This window comes from Physcomitrium patens, chromosome 23 (genome assembly GCF_059467195.1).
Source record: "Physcomitrium patens ecotype Gransden chromosome 23, ASM5946719v1, whole genome shotgun sequence".
NCBI lineage: Eukaryota > Viridiplantae > Streptophyta > Bryopsida > Funariales > Funariaceae > Physcomitrium > Physcomitrium patens.
The window spans coordinates 3,223,428-3,247,466 of record NC_143432.1 but is presented as its reverse complement, the minus strand read 5'-3'; the positions used below and the strand labels follow the sequence as shown (position 1 = coordinate 3,247,466).

General features: G+C 28.7%; 1 protein-coding gene across 1 annotated transcript; it reads right to left on the bottom strand.

The window, feature by feature from the left end:
• Window positions 1-22,813: 22,813 nt before the first annotated feature.
• On the bottom strand, window positions 22,814-23,395 carry LOC112276181 (phenylalanine ammonia-lyase 3). The gene has a single exon (XM_024507276.1). It carries the CDS (start codon window positions 23,393-23,395, stop codon window positions 22,814-22,816), a length of 582 nt encoding a protein of 193 aa, XP_024363044.1.
• Between the last annotated feature and the right edge of the window lie 644 nt (window positions 23,396-24,039).

Here is a 24,039-nt window from a genome sequence, read left to right as displayed (position 1 = left end):
AGAAACATCCTATCTATTGAAAGATCCTCTCGAGGGTAGGAATTCCAAAGAAACCCCGACTGCTGTTCCAAATCCAAATCCAGGGCGAAAGAATATCTTACTTCACGGAGTAAAATCGAAACCAATGAAATGCAAAAGAACATTGGGAATTACTCTCAATATGGAATCCTACGACATTTTGAGGGATTTGGATGTTATTCAGCCTTCAATTACAATGAAGCAACTTTTGGCTGTAGCACCAGAATGTCGATCTACATTGAATTCAACATTAATATGACAAAGATCCCGCACTAAAGTAATTCATGAAGTTAGCTTAAACCTAGATCCAGGAGCACCAACAATCGATGTATCAATCGATGGCATTTTAATTCCAGGGGTACAAGTCGATAGTAGCTCGAGTGTGAATTTAATGAACGTGAATACAATGGAGTACTTGTATCTAAAGCAATTGCTACCTACGACATTGGTCTTGTAAATGGTAGATCATAGTAGGGTAAAGCCAATGGGAATCTTACGTAATATTGCCACTGTAATTATGGGATTGACATACAAAATCGATTATATTGTATTTCGATTATAGAGTTCTATGTTATCGTATCCCATTTTATTGGACAGACCTTGGCTTTATCAAGCCAAAACTAAGAACGATTGGGATCGAGGCACATTTGGATTAAAAAAAGCCGGGACCAGATTGTTCTACAGATGTATCCGATACAATATCATGGAGAATCTCAATTGCCAGAATCAAAATTTACATTAGACAATGAGAGTCAATCGATTGAGGCAGATGACGATGCTATAGGTTCACCACAATTTTGGATAGGACAAAAGACTTCAACAACAAAGGCAGGAGTCTACCAATGTGGAAGTCCCTGCGAATATTTACTGCATCAGGAGGATGCGACTAACTCGAATCATGCTATTGTCGAATGGATGAACAATTTCACAGTCAATAGAGTCAGCACATTGAAACCAGATTTGGATGGTTTCCATATGTCGGATAATACAAGATATTCAGATTAAGAGAAGACAATTAAATTAGAGGTTGTTGAAGACCCTGTGTGTCAATCTATTAACCTCGGTACCAACGAAACGCCACAGCTAATTAAAATATATGCCGATATTATCGGTATAGAATTGGATGCTTAGAAACAATTTTTCGTCCATCACAAATCTACCTCTACGTAGTCGTATGCAGATTTTAAAGGGAACCTAGCTGACATGTGTGAGCACTAGATTATTTTGGAAGAGGATGTTACGCCAGTTCGTCAAAGATAACATTGGCTTAACCCAAAATATTCTCTTTTAGTGAAAGAAGAATTGGATAATCTTCTCGACGTGGATTTTATTTATCCTGTTCCGCATAGTGCATGGGTATCGTCAATCATGATGGTACCGAAAAAGAATGAGAATTGTTAGGATTTTTGGAAACTTAATGTAGCTACTAAGAAAGATTACTTCTCATTACCTTTCATGGACAGTATGGGTAACATATTGTTATTATGACCACTAGGTAAAAGAATAGGAATGGGGCACTAGTTAAAGTCATTTTGTGGTGTTGTTTTGGGTTGGCTGGAGTGCCATTTTCTTGTATTTCTTGTGTTTTTGAGAGTAGTAGTTCCAGTTAAGATTTAACAGTGAGGAGCGAGTCACAAGAAAGAGAACGCATGGTAGAGACCCACAGGCAAGAACTATTCCGGGCTCGCAGTCATTCAATTTTGGAACTGGAAAAAGCGAAGGGTCAGTTGGTAATGAAATAAGAAAAGACCAAGTTATTGGCGCAAGAAAAATTGGTATTGAGTGACCAATATAAATATGAAACGAAGCAGTTAAGGATTGAAATTGAGGCCTTGAACATCGAGGTGACAAGATTGACAGAGGATTTAATCAATATTGGTCAAGCACAAGTATTGACGTTGCCAATTCCCGAAGTTCCAAAAGAGAGGAGTCACTTTCAATGCCAGTTGGAATTGAGAGATGCGCAGATCCTGAAATTGGAAGCTCAAGTCTGTGAACTCAGCGAGTACAATGAAGACCTTTCCACTCAGTTGAAGCAGGAGTCGATGGAAGGATTGGAGGAGGACGAAGATTTACAGTTGGAATCAGAATCGGTGGAACCAATAACAGATACTGCGGCAATTGATTAATTAAATAGGCCAAAGGGATCACAATTTTTGTAGAGTTTTGTTAGATAATTTTTAGATAGGTATCAATTGAGTATTTGTAAAGACACTGCACAGTTAGGAGTGGAGCTATGTAGAATAAGTAGTTATTTTCAGAATGTAGATACCTAGTGTATAGTGTAAATAGGGATAGATAACTGTTGAAAAGGTGGTTCAGCAGGTAGAATGGATGAATAGTCAAAAAAAGTAATTATCATCTATAGTATAGGAGTTGGTATCTCGGGGTAGTATAAGGAGGATGGGAGAGGGGAAGAAAATGCCAGACTGTGAGAGTTGTGAGCCGAGGGCAGACTGTGATAGTACTGAGCCAGGGATAAGCTTAGTGCTATTTCTTCTTCTTAGTTTTCTTGTTTCTTTTGTATTAGTGTTGATTCTAATGAAGAGAATCGATTTAATGAATTAATGTTTGATTTACAAAATTATTTATGGATCACTATTTATCAATTGTTGTGAAAGATTGAGGACGTATGGAAGTTTCCACTCACTGTTTATCGCAAGGTTGTAAGTTTAGTGGAGAGAAATTATAATTGAAGGAATTGTCTTGATTTGATTCTGTGGATTGGAAGTTGTTTGTTCCAGGGTTTGGAATATGCTTGTGTGTTCGTGAATTACACAGGGTACTGAAATCGTTGTCATGGATGTTATTGTATTGATATAAGAGAGTGGAGAGTAGGAAGAAAAGTTAAGTGTTCTTCGGTATGGTAAGCATTCAGTAGTAGCAGTTAATTGTATGACCCTAATAATTGGAGCTCATATACATGGTCATTCCTCGTGTTCAAACCCCCCTATATGGGTTCATGCTGGGAGGTTTCTTCCGGAATAAGTAAAACGAGCAATCACACTTGTTACGCAAAAAATTTCTTGCTTGTGATCTCTCTATTCTTTTCTTTGATTTCTTTATTCTCTTTGCTGTTAAATTCTCATTCTTAATAACCATACTCTTTTATTATTTTTACTGAGTTTGCTTCTTAATCTCTTTTACTGCTTCGGCTGTTAATTCCTAATACTCAATAATATTGTCAATCTTTGACAACGACACCAAAATGTGATTATCATTTTACTTATTCTAGAAGAAATTCTCAGAATAAATCCGTATAGGGGAATTCGAATACAGGGAAAGACCATGTATATGAGCTCCAATTATCAGGGTCATACAATTAACTGCTACTGCTGAATGCTTACCATACCAAAGAACACTTAACTTTTCTTCCTACTGTCCACTCTCTCATATCAATACGATAACAACCATGACATCGATTTCAGTACCTTGTGTAATTTATGAACACATAAGCATAACCCAAATCCTAGAACGAACGACTTCCAATCCACAGAATTTGATCAAGTTAATTTCTTTGATTATAATTCCTCTCCATTGAACTTGCAACCTTGCGATAAACAGTGACTGAAAACTTCCATACATCATCAATCTTTCACAACAATTGATAAACAGTGATCCATAAATAACTTCGTAAATCAAACATTGATTCATTAAATCAATTCTCTTCACTAGAATCAACACTAATACAAAAGAAACAAGAAAATTAAGAAGAAGAGATAGCACCAAGCTTACCCCAGCTCATGACTATCGTAGTCTAGCATTTTCTTCCTGTCTCCCATCCTCCTTATACTACCTCAAGATACCAACTCCTATATTATGGATGATAACTATTTTTTTTGACTATTCATCCATTCTACCTAGTGAACCACCTTTTCAATAGTTATCTATTCCTGTTTACACTATACACTAGGTATCTACATTTTGAAAATAACTACTTATTCTACACCTACCAGAGTCAATGAAGATCCATCTAGTATTCTATGTGTCTCTTCTTGAACCATACAAGATAGTGGACATACCAAGAGGAAGACAAGCTCAACCTCCTCCTATATAAGTCCACAATAATAAAAAATTTGAAGTCGAAGAAATCCTAGATTCAAAGTGGCACCAAAATAAATTGAAATATCTTGTCTATTGGCACGGATATGATATCAGTGAATGCATATGGGAGCCAATAAAAAATCTTAGAAATGTTGCACAAGTGGTGGAGGCTTTTCATCGATGACATCCATTAAAATCAAGATGAAAACCTTCTTTATAAAAGAAACAAGATCTAGGCAAGATAACATTCTACTTTCAATCTTTGTTTGTAGCTTCTTTATAGTTGTAACACTGAGAAGATGGAGAATCAACAACCGGTGGATTTCACTTAAGAGCCTTTATTTCGTGACCTATCGGATGAAACATTACGATTGTCACAACCTTCAAGACAACACAATCAAGATGAAGATCCTTAAGAATAACATGTTGTATCTTGAATAGTTGATGAGATACAATGTATTTGGTATCACAACCTTGGAAGGGACTCTCGATGTTTGGTGATTTTACTAGAGGTAGAAACAATTCCTGACAATGTTCCAAATATTTTATTTGAAGGAAGTTATGAAGGCCTCAATAATAATAAAATAATTGGGTGGTCTTTCCATCGTGGTATGGAACACTATCAATGGTTGAGAGGCCTTATCAATCATCTTTGAAAAGAACAAAGATCAAAGTATGTAGCAAATACAATTTGCCGCATCTTAGACTTCCTCGACATGTGATCACCGCTTCTCATAGAACTCGTCCTTAGAAAGGGGGATAATGTCACAGACATATATTTATTGTAATTATTACTTAGGTGATATGAATAGATAGGAGTAGATAAAAGTAGGTTAATTTAATAATATCTTTTAGAAAAACTTCCTAAATGCTTCATAGATGCTGCTTTGACTTTATATGTATTTATACTTGATTGATACATTAGAAACTTGATCAACAAGTTAACCACGTGCCACATATGTTAGTAGCTTGTGGAATAAGCTAACTATATGGCGGCTACATAGAAAACTTGCATTGTAAGTTAAGATACATGTTATACAAAGTCAAGTCATTTTTGGAGGTCCTATAGAACGTTGCCATATAGCTCCTAGGTAGATAATATATATAAAAGCAAGAATGAAGCCTTCTTCACTCTTATCAATTCCTTTTTTGCTTCTAGTCTAGTTTCAAGGATTTCTAGTTTTCTTGTCTTTTGGCAATAGCTATTTCAATTTCTTTTTTAATATACATATTTAGTTATTTTTATTTTTTCATCTTTCTTTGAGCAAAGTCTCACTTTTTTATTTTATTTTTATCAAATTTTTATCTTTGACAGCTTGAGAAGTTTGATGAAATAAGATCAAAATTTTGAAGATTTTTATAATAAGTCAAGGTCTATCTTAGGTTGCATTCTTTCTAATATCCCGATGGATTTATTCATATCGGATTCATAGATACACTTTTAATATGAGGTGCTCTCTCTTGGTTTCCACCTTCAATAGAAAAAGATTTACGATTCTTTTATAATTTGAATTCATTCTTAGAAGTATTTATAGCCACATTTGGAGAAAATAATCAAGAATGAATAGTAGAGATCAAGCTCTTATTTTTATGGCAAAGATTATAATCAACAAATATATATATTGTAAAATTCCAAAATATAATTTGCAGCATAGATTAGAATAACAAAGTTCTTATCAATCAATTTCAATATGGATTGAAGGATAATGTCAAAGATTTATTATTGAAAATATCTAAGATAAAATCTTTAAAATAATTTATTACTTAAGCCATTGCATCCAACAATCAATTATTTGAAAGACATCTAGAACAAAGACTTGACTAAAGAGGAATAAGTCAAATAATGATATGGCTTCCAAGTTTTTAAAAAATCATTAATCAAAGCTAGAATCAATGCAAATTGATATGATATATTTTAAATCCCTCACAGAGCAAGAAAAGACTTGAAGATGTCAAGAAGGCTTATTCTTATATTGTGGAGAAGCTAAATTTATGTCAAGGACAAGAACTCGATGAAAGCTAAAGAGTAAGTGAGACTTTTCTCAAAGAAATAGGACAAAATAGAAATATTTATATTAAGAAAGAAATTAGAATGGCTATTGCCAAAATACAAGAAAACTAGAGACCCTTGAAACTAGACTAGAAGCAAGAAAGGAGTTGACAAGAGTGAAGAGGGCTTCACTCTTGCCTCTATATATACTATCTAACTAGAAGCCACGTGGCGATGTTCTATAAGACCTCCAATATATGTTGACTTTCTAGGCCACATGCCTTTGCTTGCAAGGCAAGTTTTCTATGGATGGACCACGTAGTTAGCTTGTTCTTTAAGCTTCCAACATGTGTGGTACATGGCTAACTTGTTGACCAAGTTTCTAACCTAAAAGTCAACTATAGACTCCTATAAAGTCAAAGTAGCGTCTATGAAGCTTCTAAGAAGCTTCTCTAGAAGATATTACACAATTAACCTACTTTTATCTACTTTTACATACTTTTATCTATTCATATAGGTAATTATATGTATGTCCGTGACAATTTATTATATAATATTTTCCAAAGAAACACTGCAACCACAAAATGAGAAGCATGGTTACTAAAGAAGACAAGGTGTTGAAAAAAAAAGTTTCTCTAGCTACAATAGGAACTGTGCAACTTAAATCTTATATAATTCCTAGTAAAGGTCCTATTCTTTTTTCAGATCCCTCACCTTGTTGTACAATAGAAGTTTATTTAGGACCAAAAAATCCCAAAGTCTTAGCCTTATTAGATTCAAGAGCCTAAGTTTACTTTATAGACAAAGATTTTTTCAAAAAATAAGAGATATTTTTAGTCAAAAAATTAAACTTGTACATGTAAAAGTCATAGATGGTCATTTACTATCTTTTGGAGATGTTATGCATGAAACTATTCTTTTAGATGTAACAATTAAAGATTATAATAGTATAATAATATTTAATGTAAAAAGATATTTGTCCAATCTATATATTTTAGAATCATTTTGGTTAAAAATGTATAATCTTCAGATAAATTGAATTTCTCCTAACTTTAATTTTTGTAATAGTTTAATCCAAAATTTTGTTAATCAAATAAAAATACATATATCTAGTATATCCAAATTCTTACTGGTAGATGCAAGTACTTTTATGCATGGTAAAAAAACATTTTATCTTTTGTTCTATATATCATGCCCATTTCTGATGATGAGAAGACTTTAAGTGGTATTTCTAACAAATATTAAGATTTCTAGGATATTTTTGAAAAAAATACAAGTATTCTTCTAGAGCATTGTCTTTATGATTGTTCCATCAATCTTCACTAAGGAGTTCAACCACTATTTGGACTAATCTATAGCCTATCACAAAATGAGTTAGTTGCACTTAAGGAGTACATTAATGAAAACTTGTCTAGGAATTTTATATATTATTATATTACGTATAATCATCTTTGGAAATAAAATAGGCATATAGTTGTGGAAGTTGAGATTGTGTTTTACAAGTATCAAAAAATCCTAATATGTTTCATCATATAAGAAAAATACAATTAGAATTTTAATTCAAAAATGCTTACATCTAATATAAAGTGCTCAAAAATATTTTTTTAAATAATCTCAACCATACATAAATTCCAATTATCTTATTACTTTCATAGTTAGGTAATTTTGAATTTTCTTAAGAAGCCCTAATTTTAATCAGCAAGTTTAAGTGAGTTGTAGCTCCTAATCTAATCATCCACTTCAATCAAAATTTTATACACAAATGCCATTATAAGTCTTCTATAAGTTTTAAAGAATTTATTCCAATCAAACTTACAGACCTTGAGAAAAAGTCCAAAAACCACACTGATGTTACTTAGTTACCAACTTGAAAGTTGATGTAAATATTTTAGTAGTAATTTCTCCTTTTTCAACCATTAACTTCAATTCAAAATTAATATGTAGCTTGATCTTTAAGTCTTCTAATATCTTGCCAAATTTCACTTTGATCCAATTAGTGGATCATTAGATATTATAGAAATCCTATCTAACCCAAAATTGCCAACTTCTGATATCTTCTCATATCAAAATCTAAATATCTTTCAACCACAAATTTAGATTATCACAAAATTTCACATGTATTTAATACACTCAATTAAACAAGTACTATCAAATTTTGAACTATAGATGTGACACCAATTTTATGAACTAGCTAAGTGTGCTAGCTCTAATTGTATTGCATAAATTCTAAATTTCTAATACAAACCCTGATTTTGAACTATAATTGAAGAGTCAAACCAAATTCTACAAAAACAAGCCTTATCTTTTTAAAACAAGCTCTAAGCTAGCTCTCCAATTCTAATTGTTGATCTTTGAATGCCTCCCTATTTTCTCTTCAACAATCAATTTTATAGTTGGAGGTTTGGTTTTAATCCTTTTTCACAAATGGTCGACCCTTGGGTATCAATCTAACCTATTCTATAAATATTTTAGTCCAATCCTATTTTTAACTTAATTTTAGTATCAACTATGCCAATTATTTATCTCTTTTAATAAAATTTTATTAATTCATAGTCTTTTTAAGGCAATAAAAGAGTCTTTATAGCCTAAAAGTTAAAACTACTAACCAACCTTTAATCTACTAACTATTAAGACAAGAAAATAAACTAAGAGGCTTTTATAAAAACCATGTTTAAATATCTTGAATTATTATTGAACTAAGGTAGCTACATATTAATTAAAAATTTATTTTTGATTATATTTTTTTACTATATAATTGTGTTACAATACGACAATATCATTTTAAATCTCTAGCAGGGGCTACTATCTTATTTGTGAAGAAAAAAGATGGATCTTTGCTAATATGTATGGACTATTGACGATTCAACAAGATTGCGATCAAGAATAGGTATCCTCTACCTTTGATTTTAGAAATTTTTGATCAACTAAATCAAGTTAAAATCTACACAAAAATAGATCTATGAGAAGTATATATTTTGATATGCATTAAAAAAGGAGAGGAAAGGAAAATTGTATTTTGAACCAGGTATGGACATTTTGAATATAACGTCATACCTTTTAGACTCACAAATGCACCAACTACTTTTCAACATCTAATGAATGTTTTCTTTTATGAGTTTCTTGATAATTTTGTCATCTATTATTTGGATAATATCTTAATCTACTCTATATACATAAGAATTGAAGTTTATATGGCACATGTTTTGAATCGTTTCTAAGTTCATTGGAGCATGTCTTTATCAAGATTTGATTTCAAAATTATTTATCGATTCAAAAAATAATAAGGTTTTTTGGACATCCTATTTAGACATTTTTATCTTATATCAAAAGAAAGAGATGCATCTTTTGATCAACAAAGAGTGAATCTCTTAAAGTTGGTGTCGTATTACATGCTATCTTGCTTGAGAATGCATAGGGTGTCTGGCTATGGAAGATAAAATAATGTTTTGCAAGTATCCAAGTAGGCTAGTGGGTTTCAACTATCTAAATACAAACTATTTCGGATTTCAATATAAAAGCTTAATCTCAATATAAAGTACTTAGAAACACTATTTTTAATAACTTCAAGATATTATAAACACAAAGACTTTTTTAATTTGTTAGTTTTGTTTTATTTTATTTTATTTTATTTTATTTTTTTAACCCTAATCCTAGATAGCGAGCTTCGGCAAGCTATAATTCTCAATCTGACCGTCCGATTGTTATAAACTTCTACTACTAGTGTCTTTACAAGCCTTCTAAATGCTTAAGAAGTTTCAATCCAATCTAACTTACAGATTGCAAGATAATGCCGTAAATCCACACTGATGTATCTTGACCACCGCCTAGAAGTCCTCAACTTACCACGCCAAAAGTCACCTTATTCTAGCTGGTAGATCTCCAGATATTACAAAAATCTTAAATAACTCCAATCTGCTAACTTCTGATACCTCTTTATACTAATGGTCAAATATCCTCTATATGTTCCGTCAGATTAGCACAAACTTTTGCATGCACTCGTCATACTCAATCTTTTAGACACCTCTAAATTTCAACTATAGAAGTTCTTTCAATTTCACAAAACAGTCAAGAGTACCAGCCTTACCTTTATTGCAAAAAAAAAAAAAAAAAAAAAAAAAATACCCAAATCACCAGTACAAACACTAACTTTCAGTAACGATTGTGAAAGTCCTTCCAAATCCTACGAAACCAAATTCTACACCTTTTCAAAGAGCTTGAAGCAAGCTCTCTGACTCCAAAAATTTCGATCTCCAAATGCCATCTTCTTTTTCCTCTCCTCTCGTTTAACTCTGTGAGATCCCCTATTCTTCCACCCTGGACTCCAAATTGGAATAGCAGATCTGCATCCATAGAATTTCCACCTCTAATAGGAACTTTCCATGGAAAGAACATTTTCTCGAAATGGCATAGAAAATGGAACAGCTTGAAATGGAACCAAAGCCTTCGTATTTGAGACCTCATTGGATTGCCCAACTGAGTCAAGTTTCTTACTGAATAAGAGGCCCGTAACAGGACCTGGATTGGATGTTCCCGTAATTGGATCAAATTCGTCCTTCACATCAAACTCAACCGAATATTGAATTGGCCCTTTCTCCTTTTGCTGACTCCTGGTAAGAATGGCTCGGACTCTTTCTACCCAATTTATCCAAGAATCTTGAGGACCTCGATTTATCTCCTCAATTTTTCCCTAGCTTTGAATCTGTTGATTCTAATTATTGAAATTGAACGGAGCATTATATTATTGATAAGTATGCCCCGACTGCGTGCTATTCCCACACAGAGCCGCATATTTGTCACTAGGTCTGGAATTGGGACATTTACTAGCATAATCACCAATCTATCTGCAACAAAAATAATAAAGTGGTCTTCTTGTACCTCCATCAGGCATATTAGATGTCTCCACCTATATATACCTACTAAGCTTGTTCCATGTAGGATTAGAAAATGATCCTAGCCATCCCATTGGTACGAAGGGTATTTGGTTCGATGACGTTGGTGGAACATATACTATTGTCACGTTCAGTAGTATAGCTTGCAATGGAATGACATTAATTGGCCCCTGAATATTGGCACTGAAATTGGCCATTGCTTCTAATATCCAAGATGACTAAATATTAATAAATCTTTTCCATTTATATTTTCATCATATAGTTGTATTGTAATACGACACCAAAGCATTTATACCTCCCAGCAATAAAATCAATATTGATTGTTGATTCAATCTTTATCAAGCAATATCAATCAAGTAAGTCTTTTGATCTTCTTGTCTATAATATGAAGAATAATTCTTTTAAGTCTCATGATACTTTCAAGTTTAAGTTTAAAAACAATCTACTCTATTTTGAGAGACAATTATACATTCTAAAAGGTGGGGCACAACTATGTATTCTTCAAATTCGTCCTGACTTTTTAATAGCCAAATATTTTGGATACAACAAGAATTTGGAGCTAATATTAAAAAAATATTCTTCACCATGAGCTTCAAATTCTTTATTTGTGAACTTCATCAATTTCAAATTGGCCTCCAAAGGTGTTCTAATAGGCTTACACTTTTTTATATTAAATTGTTTCATCACTTCTTCAATATAGTTGCTTTGGCTTATTATAATGGTTCTTTTAACATGATCTCTTATATATTCCACTCCTAAATAATAGTGAAGCTCTTTCAAATCATTCATCTTATATTTCTTTTTAACTTTGTCTTCAATCAATCCATCATCTTCATAGTATTAGTTAAAATAATTAAATCATCAATATAGAGGATGAAAATAAATATGAATTCACATAATTTTATCAAATACAAAGAATGATTAGATTCACTTCTTAAAAATCCTTCATTCTCAAAGAATTTATCAATACGTTAATACCATATTTTTGAAGATTGTTTGAGCTGATACTTAGCTTTGTTCAACTTACAAACATGCTGTTATTTTTTTTCTTCTATAATTCCTTGATTTTGATCCATGTAGATGTGTTCTTTTAGATTTTCATTAAAAAAAATTGTCTTCATATTCATTTAATGTATCTCAAAGTCCATTGGTGCTCCAATTGGAATAATAGTTCTAAGGGTGGTGAATTTGGCCATGGGAGCAAGTGTCTCATTGAAATCAATATTAGCAACTTGTGAGTAGCGTATGGCAACCAATCTAGACTTGCATCTTATAACATTGTCCATTGCATTCCATTTGATTTTAAACACCTATTTAAAACCAATTGAAGATCAATTTGGTAGAAGTTAACTCAATTTTCATATTTCATTGTTCATGAATGATTTGTACTCTTCTTCCATGCCATTCTCTCATTTCATTGCATCATACAAAACCAATGAATCATTAAGAATATAAATAAAATAAAAGTATCAGTATTTACTGATTTTTCACAAGTTTAAGACAAGTTTGAAATTTGGCATCAACAACTTGATAATTTGAATGCCAAAAGCATGAAAGAACTCCGATCCATAGTAAAAGCCTTGAATCTTGGTCAATTTAGACACTTACTTGTGAAGGTTGTATACAAGGCAAACAATAAAGGACTTCATTTCCAAGAGGAGTTGCAATATGTGCAAGAAAATTATTGGAGATTGTACATTTTGATATTTAAGGACTAATGAAGATACTTTCAATTGGAGGAGCAAGGTACTTTGTCACATTTAGAGATGATTTTTTTAAAAAAATATGGATTTATATCACTAAAATTAAGAATGAATATTTTTCAATGTTTAAGGAGTTTAAGACTCTTGTAAAAAAATAATATAAGTACAAATTCAAAATGTTACATTCAAATAATAGAACAGAGTACATATCAAAAAAAATTTAATGAATTCTTGAAGATTCAAGGTATTGCAAGATAATCCTCTACTTCCTACATTCTACAATAAAATGGAGTTACTAAATGAATAAATCACACCATCATAGATATAATAAGGAATATTCTTTATGCACTAAACCTTGGACATGAGTATTAGATGAAAGCAGTAGTAAATATGGTATATATAAGGAATAAGTGCCGAATAAGTGTACTCACATCAATGACTCCATAAGAAGCTTGGAGTGGCAAGAAACTTTATATTTTATCCATAAAGATTTTTGGATGCATTGCTTATGCAAAGGTCCTAGATTTTATGAGGTCCAAACTTGACACAAAAGGTACAAAATGTGTATTTACTAGATATTATGAAGATACCAAGGCTTATAAGTTAATGTCTTTAGAATCCAACAAGATCATCAAGAAGTATGATCTAAAATTTTTGGAGCATAAGAGTGCTTATGAATACTTAGAAATGTGTCCAAATAGAAGTAATGGTATATTTGTGGATACATCTTCTTCTTTAATCTTTACTATTAAAAACTTCTTCTTTGTCTAGAGAGTATTGGCAAGATTTCTATTCTCATAGATATTGCAAAGAGTCTTCCTTGCTTCCATGGGTCCATTGCAAGCAATTACATGTGAAAAATTGGCATCATCTAAATTTGATGTAATCATGTCAAAAGCCTTATTTTTAGGACATTTGTACACTATCTTCACCTTGACATTAGCATCGCCATTTAGAGGCTCTTCACTTTCATCCACAATGTTTCAAAGGTCCAATGAAGCCATTAAAAGTTCCATTTTCTTCTTCCATTGGTAGAAGTTGTCACTTCTAAACTTTTCAATCACTCTCAAACCTTCACCTTCACTTGAAGCCATGTCTAAAAAATAAATTTTTATCAAAGAAAATTAAGAAAAGAAAAAAAAAGAAAGTGCTCTTAAAATCAACAAGAAGGTGATGCTGCCATAGAAACCTAGAATGCCTTCTTTATAAGTGAATTAGTAATATCACTATTAAATCACTCTCAATTTCAATTATAAGAATTCTTGCAAGTCTTATATTCTATCTAAATCTCTTATATAAGCTTTGTCACTCCTTAATCATCTCTCTTCTTTTATTAAATACTTCTAATCTCAAAAAATATTTCTTATCACTATAAGAGAATTTCAAGGGAAGTTTATCACATAAAACCACAATGTTAGATCATAAATGATATACATTAGCAAAAAAATATAACACTTGTAGCTTAAAAAATCATTTTAAAGTATCTAACAACCTCTAATATTACCAATGCACTTAACAATAAGTAAGAACAAAACTACATCAAGAAATAGATGCAACAATGGAGTTAGATAATACCAAATCCTAAAATTAGTAACAACCAAAAGATCTATTTGTCACAATAAGTAAGACTTTAAAGACCTTCAAAACTCACAATTAAAGGTGAGTGGGCCCATATACATTATCATCTACAAGAATCTCGGCAAGAAGAAACTAGTATGTATTTTTCTTCCTACTTAATAGGTCGTATTATTTCCACTTGATAATATTGCAAAAGTAATCTTTATTATTATGATGTGCTTGTAAAGATTTAGCAGACTTCTTAATCAATAGAAAGTCCAACTTAAAAGCTTAATTCAGTTCCTCATATCATTGTACAAAGTGCAAGGTCCATACAATGTTGAAACTCTCATCTTCATTAACGGCACCTTTAATGTCATCCATAGATTCTTTTTTATGGCTCTTACCAATATAAAAGCTTTTATTCAACATAAAGAAAGCATTATCATAAGCATATTGGTTGTATTCCCTAATGAAGAGGTTAAAAAGTTATTTCATTTGGTAATAGGTTTCGTTGTTAGTCTTGCTAATCATATCTCTACCATTATTTTCCAATATGATTAAAACAACAATGCTATTAAAGACAATATTTCCAAAGTCCTTGCTCACAATCTTTGTAGTCTACAAACGTCTCTTTTGTACATTTTGATTTATGAGTACAAGATGCAATTAGAATCGGCTAGATAGGATGCTCGAAAAATTAAGGATATTAAAAATGACCACAATGCAATGGTGTGCACCTATTATAAAGAAATTGCCTTTAATATTCCTATTGATAAGTGCAATAATTTGTAAATGGATTTTAATATTGAATAAACTCATTGCAATGGTCATTTTCTACAACTTCAAAGATTTTGTGACAAAGTAGGTTCCATCTTTCTTAATAAAAACATTTTTGAATTTGACTTCTTGATAATTGGATGGAAAAAAGACAAGTATTACTAGTACTTTATTTACTTCTTGTTCAAAAGTATTTTGTACTTGAAGCAATTTGACTATATTTATCAAATGTGATGGATATAGATGTTTTTAGATATTTATATAGATTACTTTTTATCTATTCTTAGTTTACCTAAAATATAATATTATTATGATCTTATAATAAGATAAAGTAGGTATTTCATGAATTTCTTTAATATAAAGTAGCCTAATGATTAAAGATGGCAGAACTAGCAAGAGTTGAAAAGGTATCCATATTAGTGAAAATATACAATCTAGTTAAATTATTGTGCTTTAGAAATATTCGAAATATATATAAATCGTGAAGAATTAATTTGAGTCATATTTTAAAAATATCAAAAAAAAAAAAAAAAAAAATGCATACTTTAAATATCATATTTTAAGAGTTACAAACTTAAAATGCCCATAATTTTTTTTAAAAAAAGATAGAAGAATTATATATGTATATACATGTATGTATGTATATATATATATATATATATATATATATATATATATATATTTTTATAAATAAAAAAATATACATACCTAAATTAATTTCAAAACTATAAGTGATCATTATTTTGATTAATTTTAAAATAAAAAAAATACTTCAGTATTTTATGCATCAAATAAAGTAAAAATATTAAGTAAAATTTGATAATTAAAAATATTAGAATTTATAAAATATTTACAAATAGAAAATAAAAAAAATATTATAATAGATACATATAATAATGTGTAGAATTTTTTTATTTAAAAATATGTTTTTACTCTCTTAGAAATTTATATACATATACACATGAAAAAACATCAAACTTTATCAAAAAATACAAACCAATTATGTTATATATATGAGGAAAATTACATATGTTTTCAATTATTAATTCAAAAGTCTATGTATTCATACAAGCTTTAAGGTTAAATTTTAATATTACAAAGATATGCCAAAAGATTTTCATATATATATATATATAGATATAGATATATATCTTTTAATTTTTAATTAATTAATATTTTTATTTTGATGCCTATAATGTTTTTATAATTAGAAATTAGTTATCATATATATATATATATATATATATATATTAATCAGTTAAATTAAAATCAGTAAAATTATTTAGAAACATGTTATCTAAATAAAATCTGTATTTTATACAAATCAAGTAGAATTTGTAGAATATATCATCTCATATAAATTTTTATTTTTATTTTTTTAATAAATTTTAAAAATATTTAAACCATTATAGAATAGATAAATCTAATAATTATACATTTTATCTAATATTTTTTGAGATTTGTACACTATGATTAGATTTTATTAAAAAAATTATCTTAAATTATTTCTTTACTTATATAAGTAACTTTAAAAACTAATTAAAATAGAATCCAAATATTAAAGCAATGTTTTAAATTCAAATTATTATTTTTATTTAAAATTCTATTTTATATCATATCCTAATTTTAAATCATTTTATCTAAAAAAATGCATAATACTTTGTATAAGGTATAATGCAAACACAAATATATAAATATAATAGACTTTATTCTTTTTTTTAATAACTTAGATTAATTTTATGATTTACAAAAAAAAATCATATATTATAGGATCATTCTAAGAATAGTATCAATCCTAGAAAGAACCTCCTATTATATCATAGTTTATACCAATTATAAGAATCTTGAGTATTTCATCTCAAGACATGTTTTTGTCACAAATTATATTCAATATTATAAATTTTTATGGAGAACCACAATCTATTTTATATACCTTGTTAGATGTTCTTATCTTTTATTAAAATATGTATATATGTATATATATATATATATACATGTGATCTACAATTAATGAAAAATTGTTCATTTGAAATGAAAGAAATTGCATCTTTGAGCCATTAATTTAACAATTTTAGTTGATATTAATTTATGTGATGAATTTTGTTCAAGTATATAAATAAAAATACCTTTTTATATTAAAAATAATCCATATAATGACTCAAATAAATTTGATTTTAAGAAAAAATTCTTTACTATAAAATAATGTTTAAATATTTCAAAAGATTGAATGTAATTACTTGCATTATAAACACAACATAACTTTCAAATAATCAAATATTTTAGTTATAACTAAACTCTAAAATTTCTTTTAAGATGTAGAATGATTTGCTGACCATATTAAAGTGAAATTGATTGAACTTTTAATTGACATAAAAAACAACAATTAGAAAATTTTAGAAGAAAATTGATGGTTTAAAAGAGAGATATTGAGAATAAGAACTTAACATTAAGGTTGGCAAAGAGAGATTGTCCAATCCTAAGCAAAATATAGACTTTTCTTGCAATTGATTTTAAGAGGCTCACAATTGCTAAGACAAATGTTTCTAAATACTTCTTATATTTTTTTGATTTTGGAACTTAAAGGTAATTTGATTTCTTTATATAGCCGAAAGCTCAATGAAATTTAAAGATATGTTTTATACAATAAAATATATTTGAAAAATTCAATGTAAAAAAAATTAAATAAAAGATATTATACATTTTTTTTCTTTGTGTTTGAACTATGAAGGACAATAGAGCTATGGACGGAGTTTCAAGTAGAGGTGGAAGTGAAGCTTCAAATAGACATAATTCTAAAAGGCAAGGCATATGTTTTGATTCTAATTCTACAAGCTTATTTGAAGCATTTGCTTTATTTATGCAAAAATAAAAAAGAAAAGATTAGAAAGAAGATTTAGAATTATTTTTTAAAGTAGTGTTGTACAATGTAAAAATCAACATAGAAATATACATGACATTTGACTATAGAAGGATTTTATTTTATCTTAAAATATGATTAACAATTCAAAAATAATGTTAAACATTCCGAACCATAACTTATTTATTATTTGAAATTTTTAAAATTTTTATGCTCATAAAGAAGATTTATGCCCATAAAGAAGATAACTATTATTTAAAATATAATTATTAAGTCAAGAGCAAGATATCATCTAATTGACATTGTATTGAAGTTAAGTTATCCATTGGAATTAGTACATATTTTCAAGTTCATTAGAGAGTAAACATGTTTTAAATTAAAATAATAACTAAGATAGATCTAATTAGTATATTTTTGTAACTTAAGTTTACTACATATAAAAAAATTTAGATTGTGTAAGTGAATTAGAATGAATTTTGAATGATTTGTATCTCTACTAGGTATAAATAAAGTATTCTATTGTCAAAAATTAGAAGAATAATATTTTTTTAATTGAATATTTTTATATATTAGATAATATTATTAATATAACTTCAATCAACTCTAATGTCTACTCAAAGAGACAACAAGAATTTAAGAGAAGAGAATTGGAGTAAATCTTACAATCTATATAATTAGAATTAGCTACCATTTTTTAGTACCAATTAGTTAGAATTTAGAAAAAATTGCATGTTGAAAAAAGGATGTTTGTTAGTAAAAGACAAGATCATTAAGCTGAAATTAATCTCAATTTACATGAGCTGTAAGTTTTGAATTAAAAATACAAAAAATCAATTTAAAAATAATGGTTTAAATTATATTTATTTTTAATTTTCTAATTGGTAGTGTGATTTCTTATATTTAAACCTTGCAAATAATTAGAAAAATCAATTCATTAAAAAAATTAATTTAAAAAAAATGCATCATGTGTTTAAAAATACTCTTTTGGTAATCTTAAAAAAATGAAGTAATCTTCTAATTATACTAAGTATATCTTAATAATTATTAAAAAATATTTAATTTAATTTAATTTTAGTTTAATTAACTCCAAATAATTTTGAAAAAATCTTTAATAAACTTAATTAAATTATAAAGAATTCTAAATTAACCAAAAACAAATCTTATAGAAATTATTATCAATTTTAAAAAATCTAATAAAAATTCTAAATATATTCTAAATATATCAATAAAAATATTTATAAAATTTCTAAAAAACATTTGAAATTACTTAAAGGAATCTTAAATAAATTCTAATTAAACTCCAATAAAATTCTAAGAAAAATTCAAAAAATTCTAATAAATTTTTAATTTTTAAAAATTAATTCTAATTAATCCTTAAAAATATTTAAATAATATTTAACCAAATCCTAAATGAATTTTAATAGAACCTTAAAAATATCCTAAATAAATATTAATCAAATCCTAATTAAATCCTAATCAAAATCTGATCAATTCTAATTAATTCTAATAAAATTCTATAAAAAATTTAAAACCTCAATAATTAATAATTTTAATATCTATATTTATTAAATATTATTATAATTCTTAATTTACTATTTTAAAACAAGCATACAAAATTTGATGAAAATTAACATATAGATTGGAAGAAACAACTCCTAATCTGCTTGAATATTGCCATCATCCTTTTCCAACCTTGATGTCAATCTTTTGGCTTTAGTAGTTCTATTTTGCACTATTTACTTACTCTAAAAATATGTGTATGTTTTCAAAATTAAATCAAAAATTAACTAATAAGAAAATAATTTTAATTCATATAATATATTATTCAAAATCATAGTTTTTAATACACTACATCCTTGGTAATCTTCAAAATCTACTTTCCAAGATAGTACATGCTTGAATTTCAATAACCTTTAATCTAATCATTTAATTAAGCATAAATTTATAATACAAATCTAAAATAATTATATTTAAGATATTACAAATGTTTATTAATAGAATTTCTATAATATTTCTATAATTTATCAAAGTATTGGTTTCTTTTTATTCTACAAAAAAAAGTCATTCAAAACAATTAATTTATGAAACTCTTTCAATATAACTATCTACTTAATTTATTTGAAATAATATTTATAGAAATTTTATCAATAAAAAAACATCTCACATTTGGTATATCTTATCAATATTTGTTTCTCAATACCTTTCTTCCTAATACATTACAAAGAAAAATAAGTTACTAGTAAATGCATTATCATAGACAAGGTTTTATGGTGAAGATGATATGATTTTTCTACCAAATGATGGGAATGCAAAATTTTATTCTAATATATTATTAAAATAAAAAATTATATATTTAAATATACTATTGAAATTATTTTAAAGATATTTATATGAAGGTGAATAAATAGATGTTAAAAATTAATTAAGTAAATTTAAGCAAATTATTTTTTGAAAGATCAAGAATTTTAAAATGTTCCTAAGAAAAACTTATGGATATTTTTTACATAATAGATATTTATGAAAGCATTCAAAAAATGAGTGAAAAATTCTACAATATACAATATGTGCTTTAGAAGCTCAATAAAAGATTATCAAAGAATTCTATGAGAGCTAATAACCATGGTAAAGGAGAATTTAGTTAAATTTTATTAAGTTGAAAGGAATATATTATTTCAAAAAAGTATCAATTTTTTATTTATATTTTGTTATTTTAAAATTAGATATCAAAATGGATTATATCTAATATATTTTTTTAATATTATAATATTCATGAATGATATATTTTTTTAGTAATATTTAGAGAACTTAATAATGTTTAGAGAACTTAGGTAAATAATATATTTAATACTTATATGAGAAAAAAAAATTAATTTTGTTAAAAAAATATTGAAAAAGAAGAAGTTATAAAGATGTATATTTATTGGTGTGGTTGTGTCAAGGACATGAATCACAAAATATCAAAACATAAGTATATTCTTATGTCATTAGATAAGAATAGATATTTATTTAAAGATAGTATAATATTAAAATTAGAATGACTATTGTCAAAGATGAGAAGATTAGAGACTCTTGAAACAAGACTAAGAATAAAAAAAATATTGATAAGAGTGAAAAAGGCCTCACTCTTGGCTCTATATGTATTATCTAACTAAAAGCTATATATTAACATTCTATAAGATATTTGTTATATGTATAATTCATAAGATGAATTACTTACATATATGCTACATGGCCAACTTGTACCACAAGTTACCAACATGTATACATGTGGCCAATTTAATGGCTAAGTTTTTAACCTATCAATCTCCTACAAATATATATAAAGTCGAATTAACATCTATAAAGCTTTCAAAAAGCTTCTTTCTAAGATATTATCAAATTTATTTCTACTTACTTCTAACTAACTCTTTCAAATTACATAAATCTATATGATAATAATATTATTCTTCTTTCTATAGACAAGTTTGACAAAAAAAAAATAATATTTGCATATTAAAAAAGCCTAAGATGCAACATATTATATTTGCTACATACTTTGATCTATTTTTTCTTTGAAAGTAGTTGATATATTCTCTCATCTATTAATAGTATTATATACTATGGCAAAAAAGACTATACTATTATATAATTAATATCAAGGACTTTCTAACTTTCTTCAAATAAAACATTTGAAACACCATTAAGAATAATATCTATTTCCAATAGTATCACCAAAATTTAGAATTTCTTCCAAACTTGTGATACCAAATACATTGTATTTCACCATCCATTCAAAAAAAAAAAAAAAAACAAAACAAAACAAAATAAAAACATATTGTTCTCTAGGATCTTCATTTTTATTACATTATCTTGAAAGTTGTGACAATCTCAATATCTTGTTCAATAACTTTGTAAATAATAGATTTTAGATTGAATCTATTGGTTACAGATTCTCTATTTTTTTTAATACTATAAATAGATAAAAACTACAAATAATGGTAGAATATAAAATAAAATCATCATTAAACCAACTTTCTTTTATATTAATGAATTGCTTGACCTTTCAACTTAGTTTTAATTAATGTTATCAATAAAAAGCATTAACCTTCTTTTGTGCATTTGTAAGATTCTTGGTTAGCTCTTATATGCATTTATTAATATCATATGTGTACCAATATACAAGATAGTTTAACCTATTTTAGCACCACCTTAAATGTAAGACTTTTTTAATCTCAAATTCTTGATTATTATCTATTTATATAAGAGTAGGTGGTATTTATCTTCTTCTCAATATATCAACTATCTTGTATGGCTCAAAAAGAGACACATATAATATAAGATGAATTTTTATAAACTCCAATAGGTTTGATTAATATGCTAATGAATTAATCTATGCACAAATAGAAAATAATCTAAATCTATGATAATTCAACTTGTCATAAGGGCAACTAGTCTTGATATTATAACAAAGTAATTATGCTCTAGAAATTTTAAACAATATATTTAATGGTAGTAGTAGTTTTTTTGAAGATGAATTACAAAAAAAGTTCAAACTACATAAACACAAAAAATCATATACAATATTAGTAAGATAAATATAGACAAAAAAATGTGAATTAAATTATTTTAGTAATCATTTACAACACATAAAAGTCCAAGTGCTATGTTTCTATGTCAAAACTTCTTAACTTAGATGCCTCATGTATTTGATTACATTTTTTTTTTTATATATGCATGATTCATGTAGATGGTGGAACAAGGAACCAATCTAAGATCCAACTTTATTTATCCTCGAGCTTGTCAAGCCCAATCAGTGTATTCTTTTTCATATAGCTCAGGAGCCATGAACTCTGGAATCATGCTCATACTATGCACTGCATGTGCTTGCTAAAGAATCACTGCAAGACTTAGATCTCCAATTCTCACCTCTCTTGGATTAAAATTCACAATTGTATTGTCACACTTCAAGTTACAATATATGATTAGCAAGTCGTGGTTATGTCAGTATAGCAGACCCCGCAATATCTGTTGTGATTAATTCTTCACATAATATCCATGTGCTTGTGCTTCTTCCAGTATTGTCTTGAATTGCCATAAGTGCATCTCTGTCCAGCTTGGGCTTACGGAGGGGATTAGTCTCATTGAATTTGGCATCAGCCTTCATGATGGCCGCGGCTAATATCTGTCCATGGTGGTGCTTGAGCTTGCAGGTGAGGAGATTGGTAAATTCCGGCTTGCCTTGTATTGCCTCGTAGAAGAACATCAACATAATCTTTGCAAGGAATACCATGATGTTAGCGTTGTAGGACATAGTGAAAGCGAGGGCGGAGCCGACCGCGGTTCCATTCACGAGGGCGAGCCCTTCCTTGAGCGCAAGCTCAAATTGCTTCCACACACCTGCGATGCACAAAGCTTCCAATGCAAAAGCCTCTCGACCGTCCTTAGTGACCGCTCTAGAATTTAGGCAACCCATAAGCAGATCAACAATATACAAGAAGGAAACCAGATCGCCCGAGGCAGTAATGGTGCCTTGCAGCAACAGCTTTGAGGTAACGTGCACGTTCAACAAGCTCTCCATTGCCTAGAGGATCTTGCATTAGATGCCAAAGTAGCCTTGCATTAGCGTATCAGTCTGCATAAGTATGGTTGCTTGGGTGGTTTCTGCGAGCAAGGAGTTATCATTGTCAATGATGCCTATATTGAAAAAACGGATGAGCTCATGCTGGAGCTCCACTCATTGCGTGCGACAATGCGAGGTAGCACCAAATCCAGTAGTTACGCCGTAGATATCACACCCAGTTAGAGGTCTCATCCATTCTCTTCTTAGCATTCACAGCGTCTAGTTCCACCTGCACTTCAGATTTGCGAGCAATACCTGCCACTTGAGGAACACTAAGATTGGCCCCTTTGACTACAACCCAAGTGGCATTCTTAAAAATATCCACTATCTGCACAGCCTCCTCAAGTTGGCTGTATTCCATAGCCTTGGCAGCCTTGACCCGATTAAAAAGATCCGCACCATGAACTCCTCCATTACGAACTTCACCATTGCAGCAAAAAGCAATAGCATTGTTACACACCATGAGTGCAGACAACAACACACCACTTTGCTTGTCTAATTCCATATCACTAACCTCGCCAACTTGTGGAGCCATTGCTCCAAAAAATCCAATCTTTCAACAAACAACACTTCATGATCCGAGATACAAATCTTTATAAAAC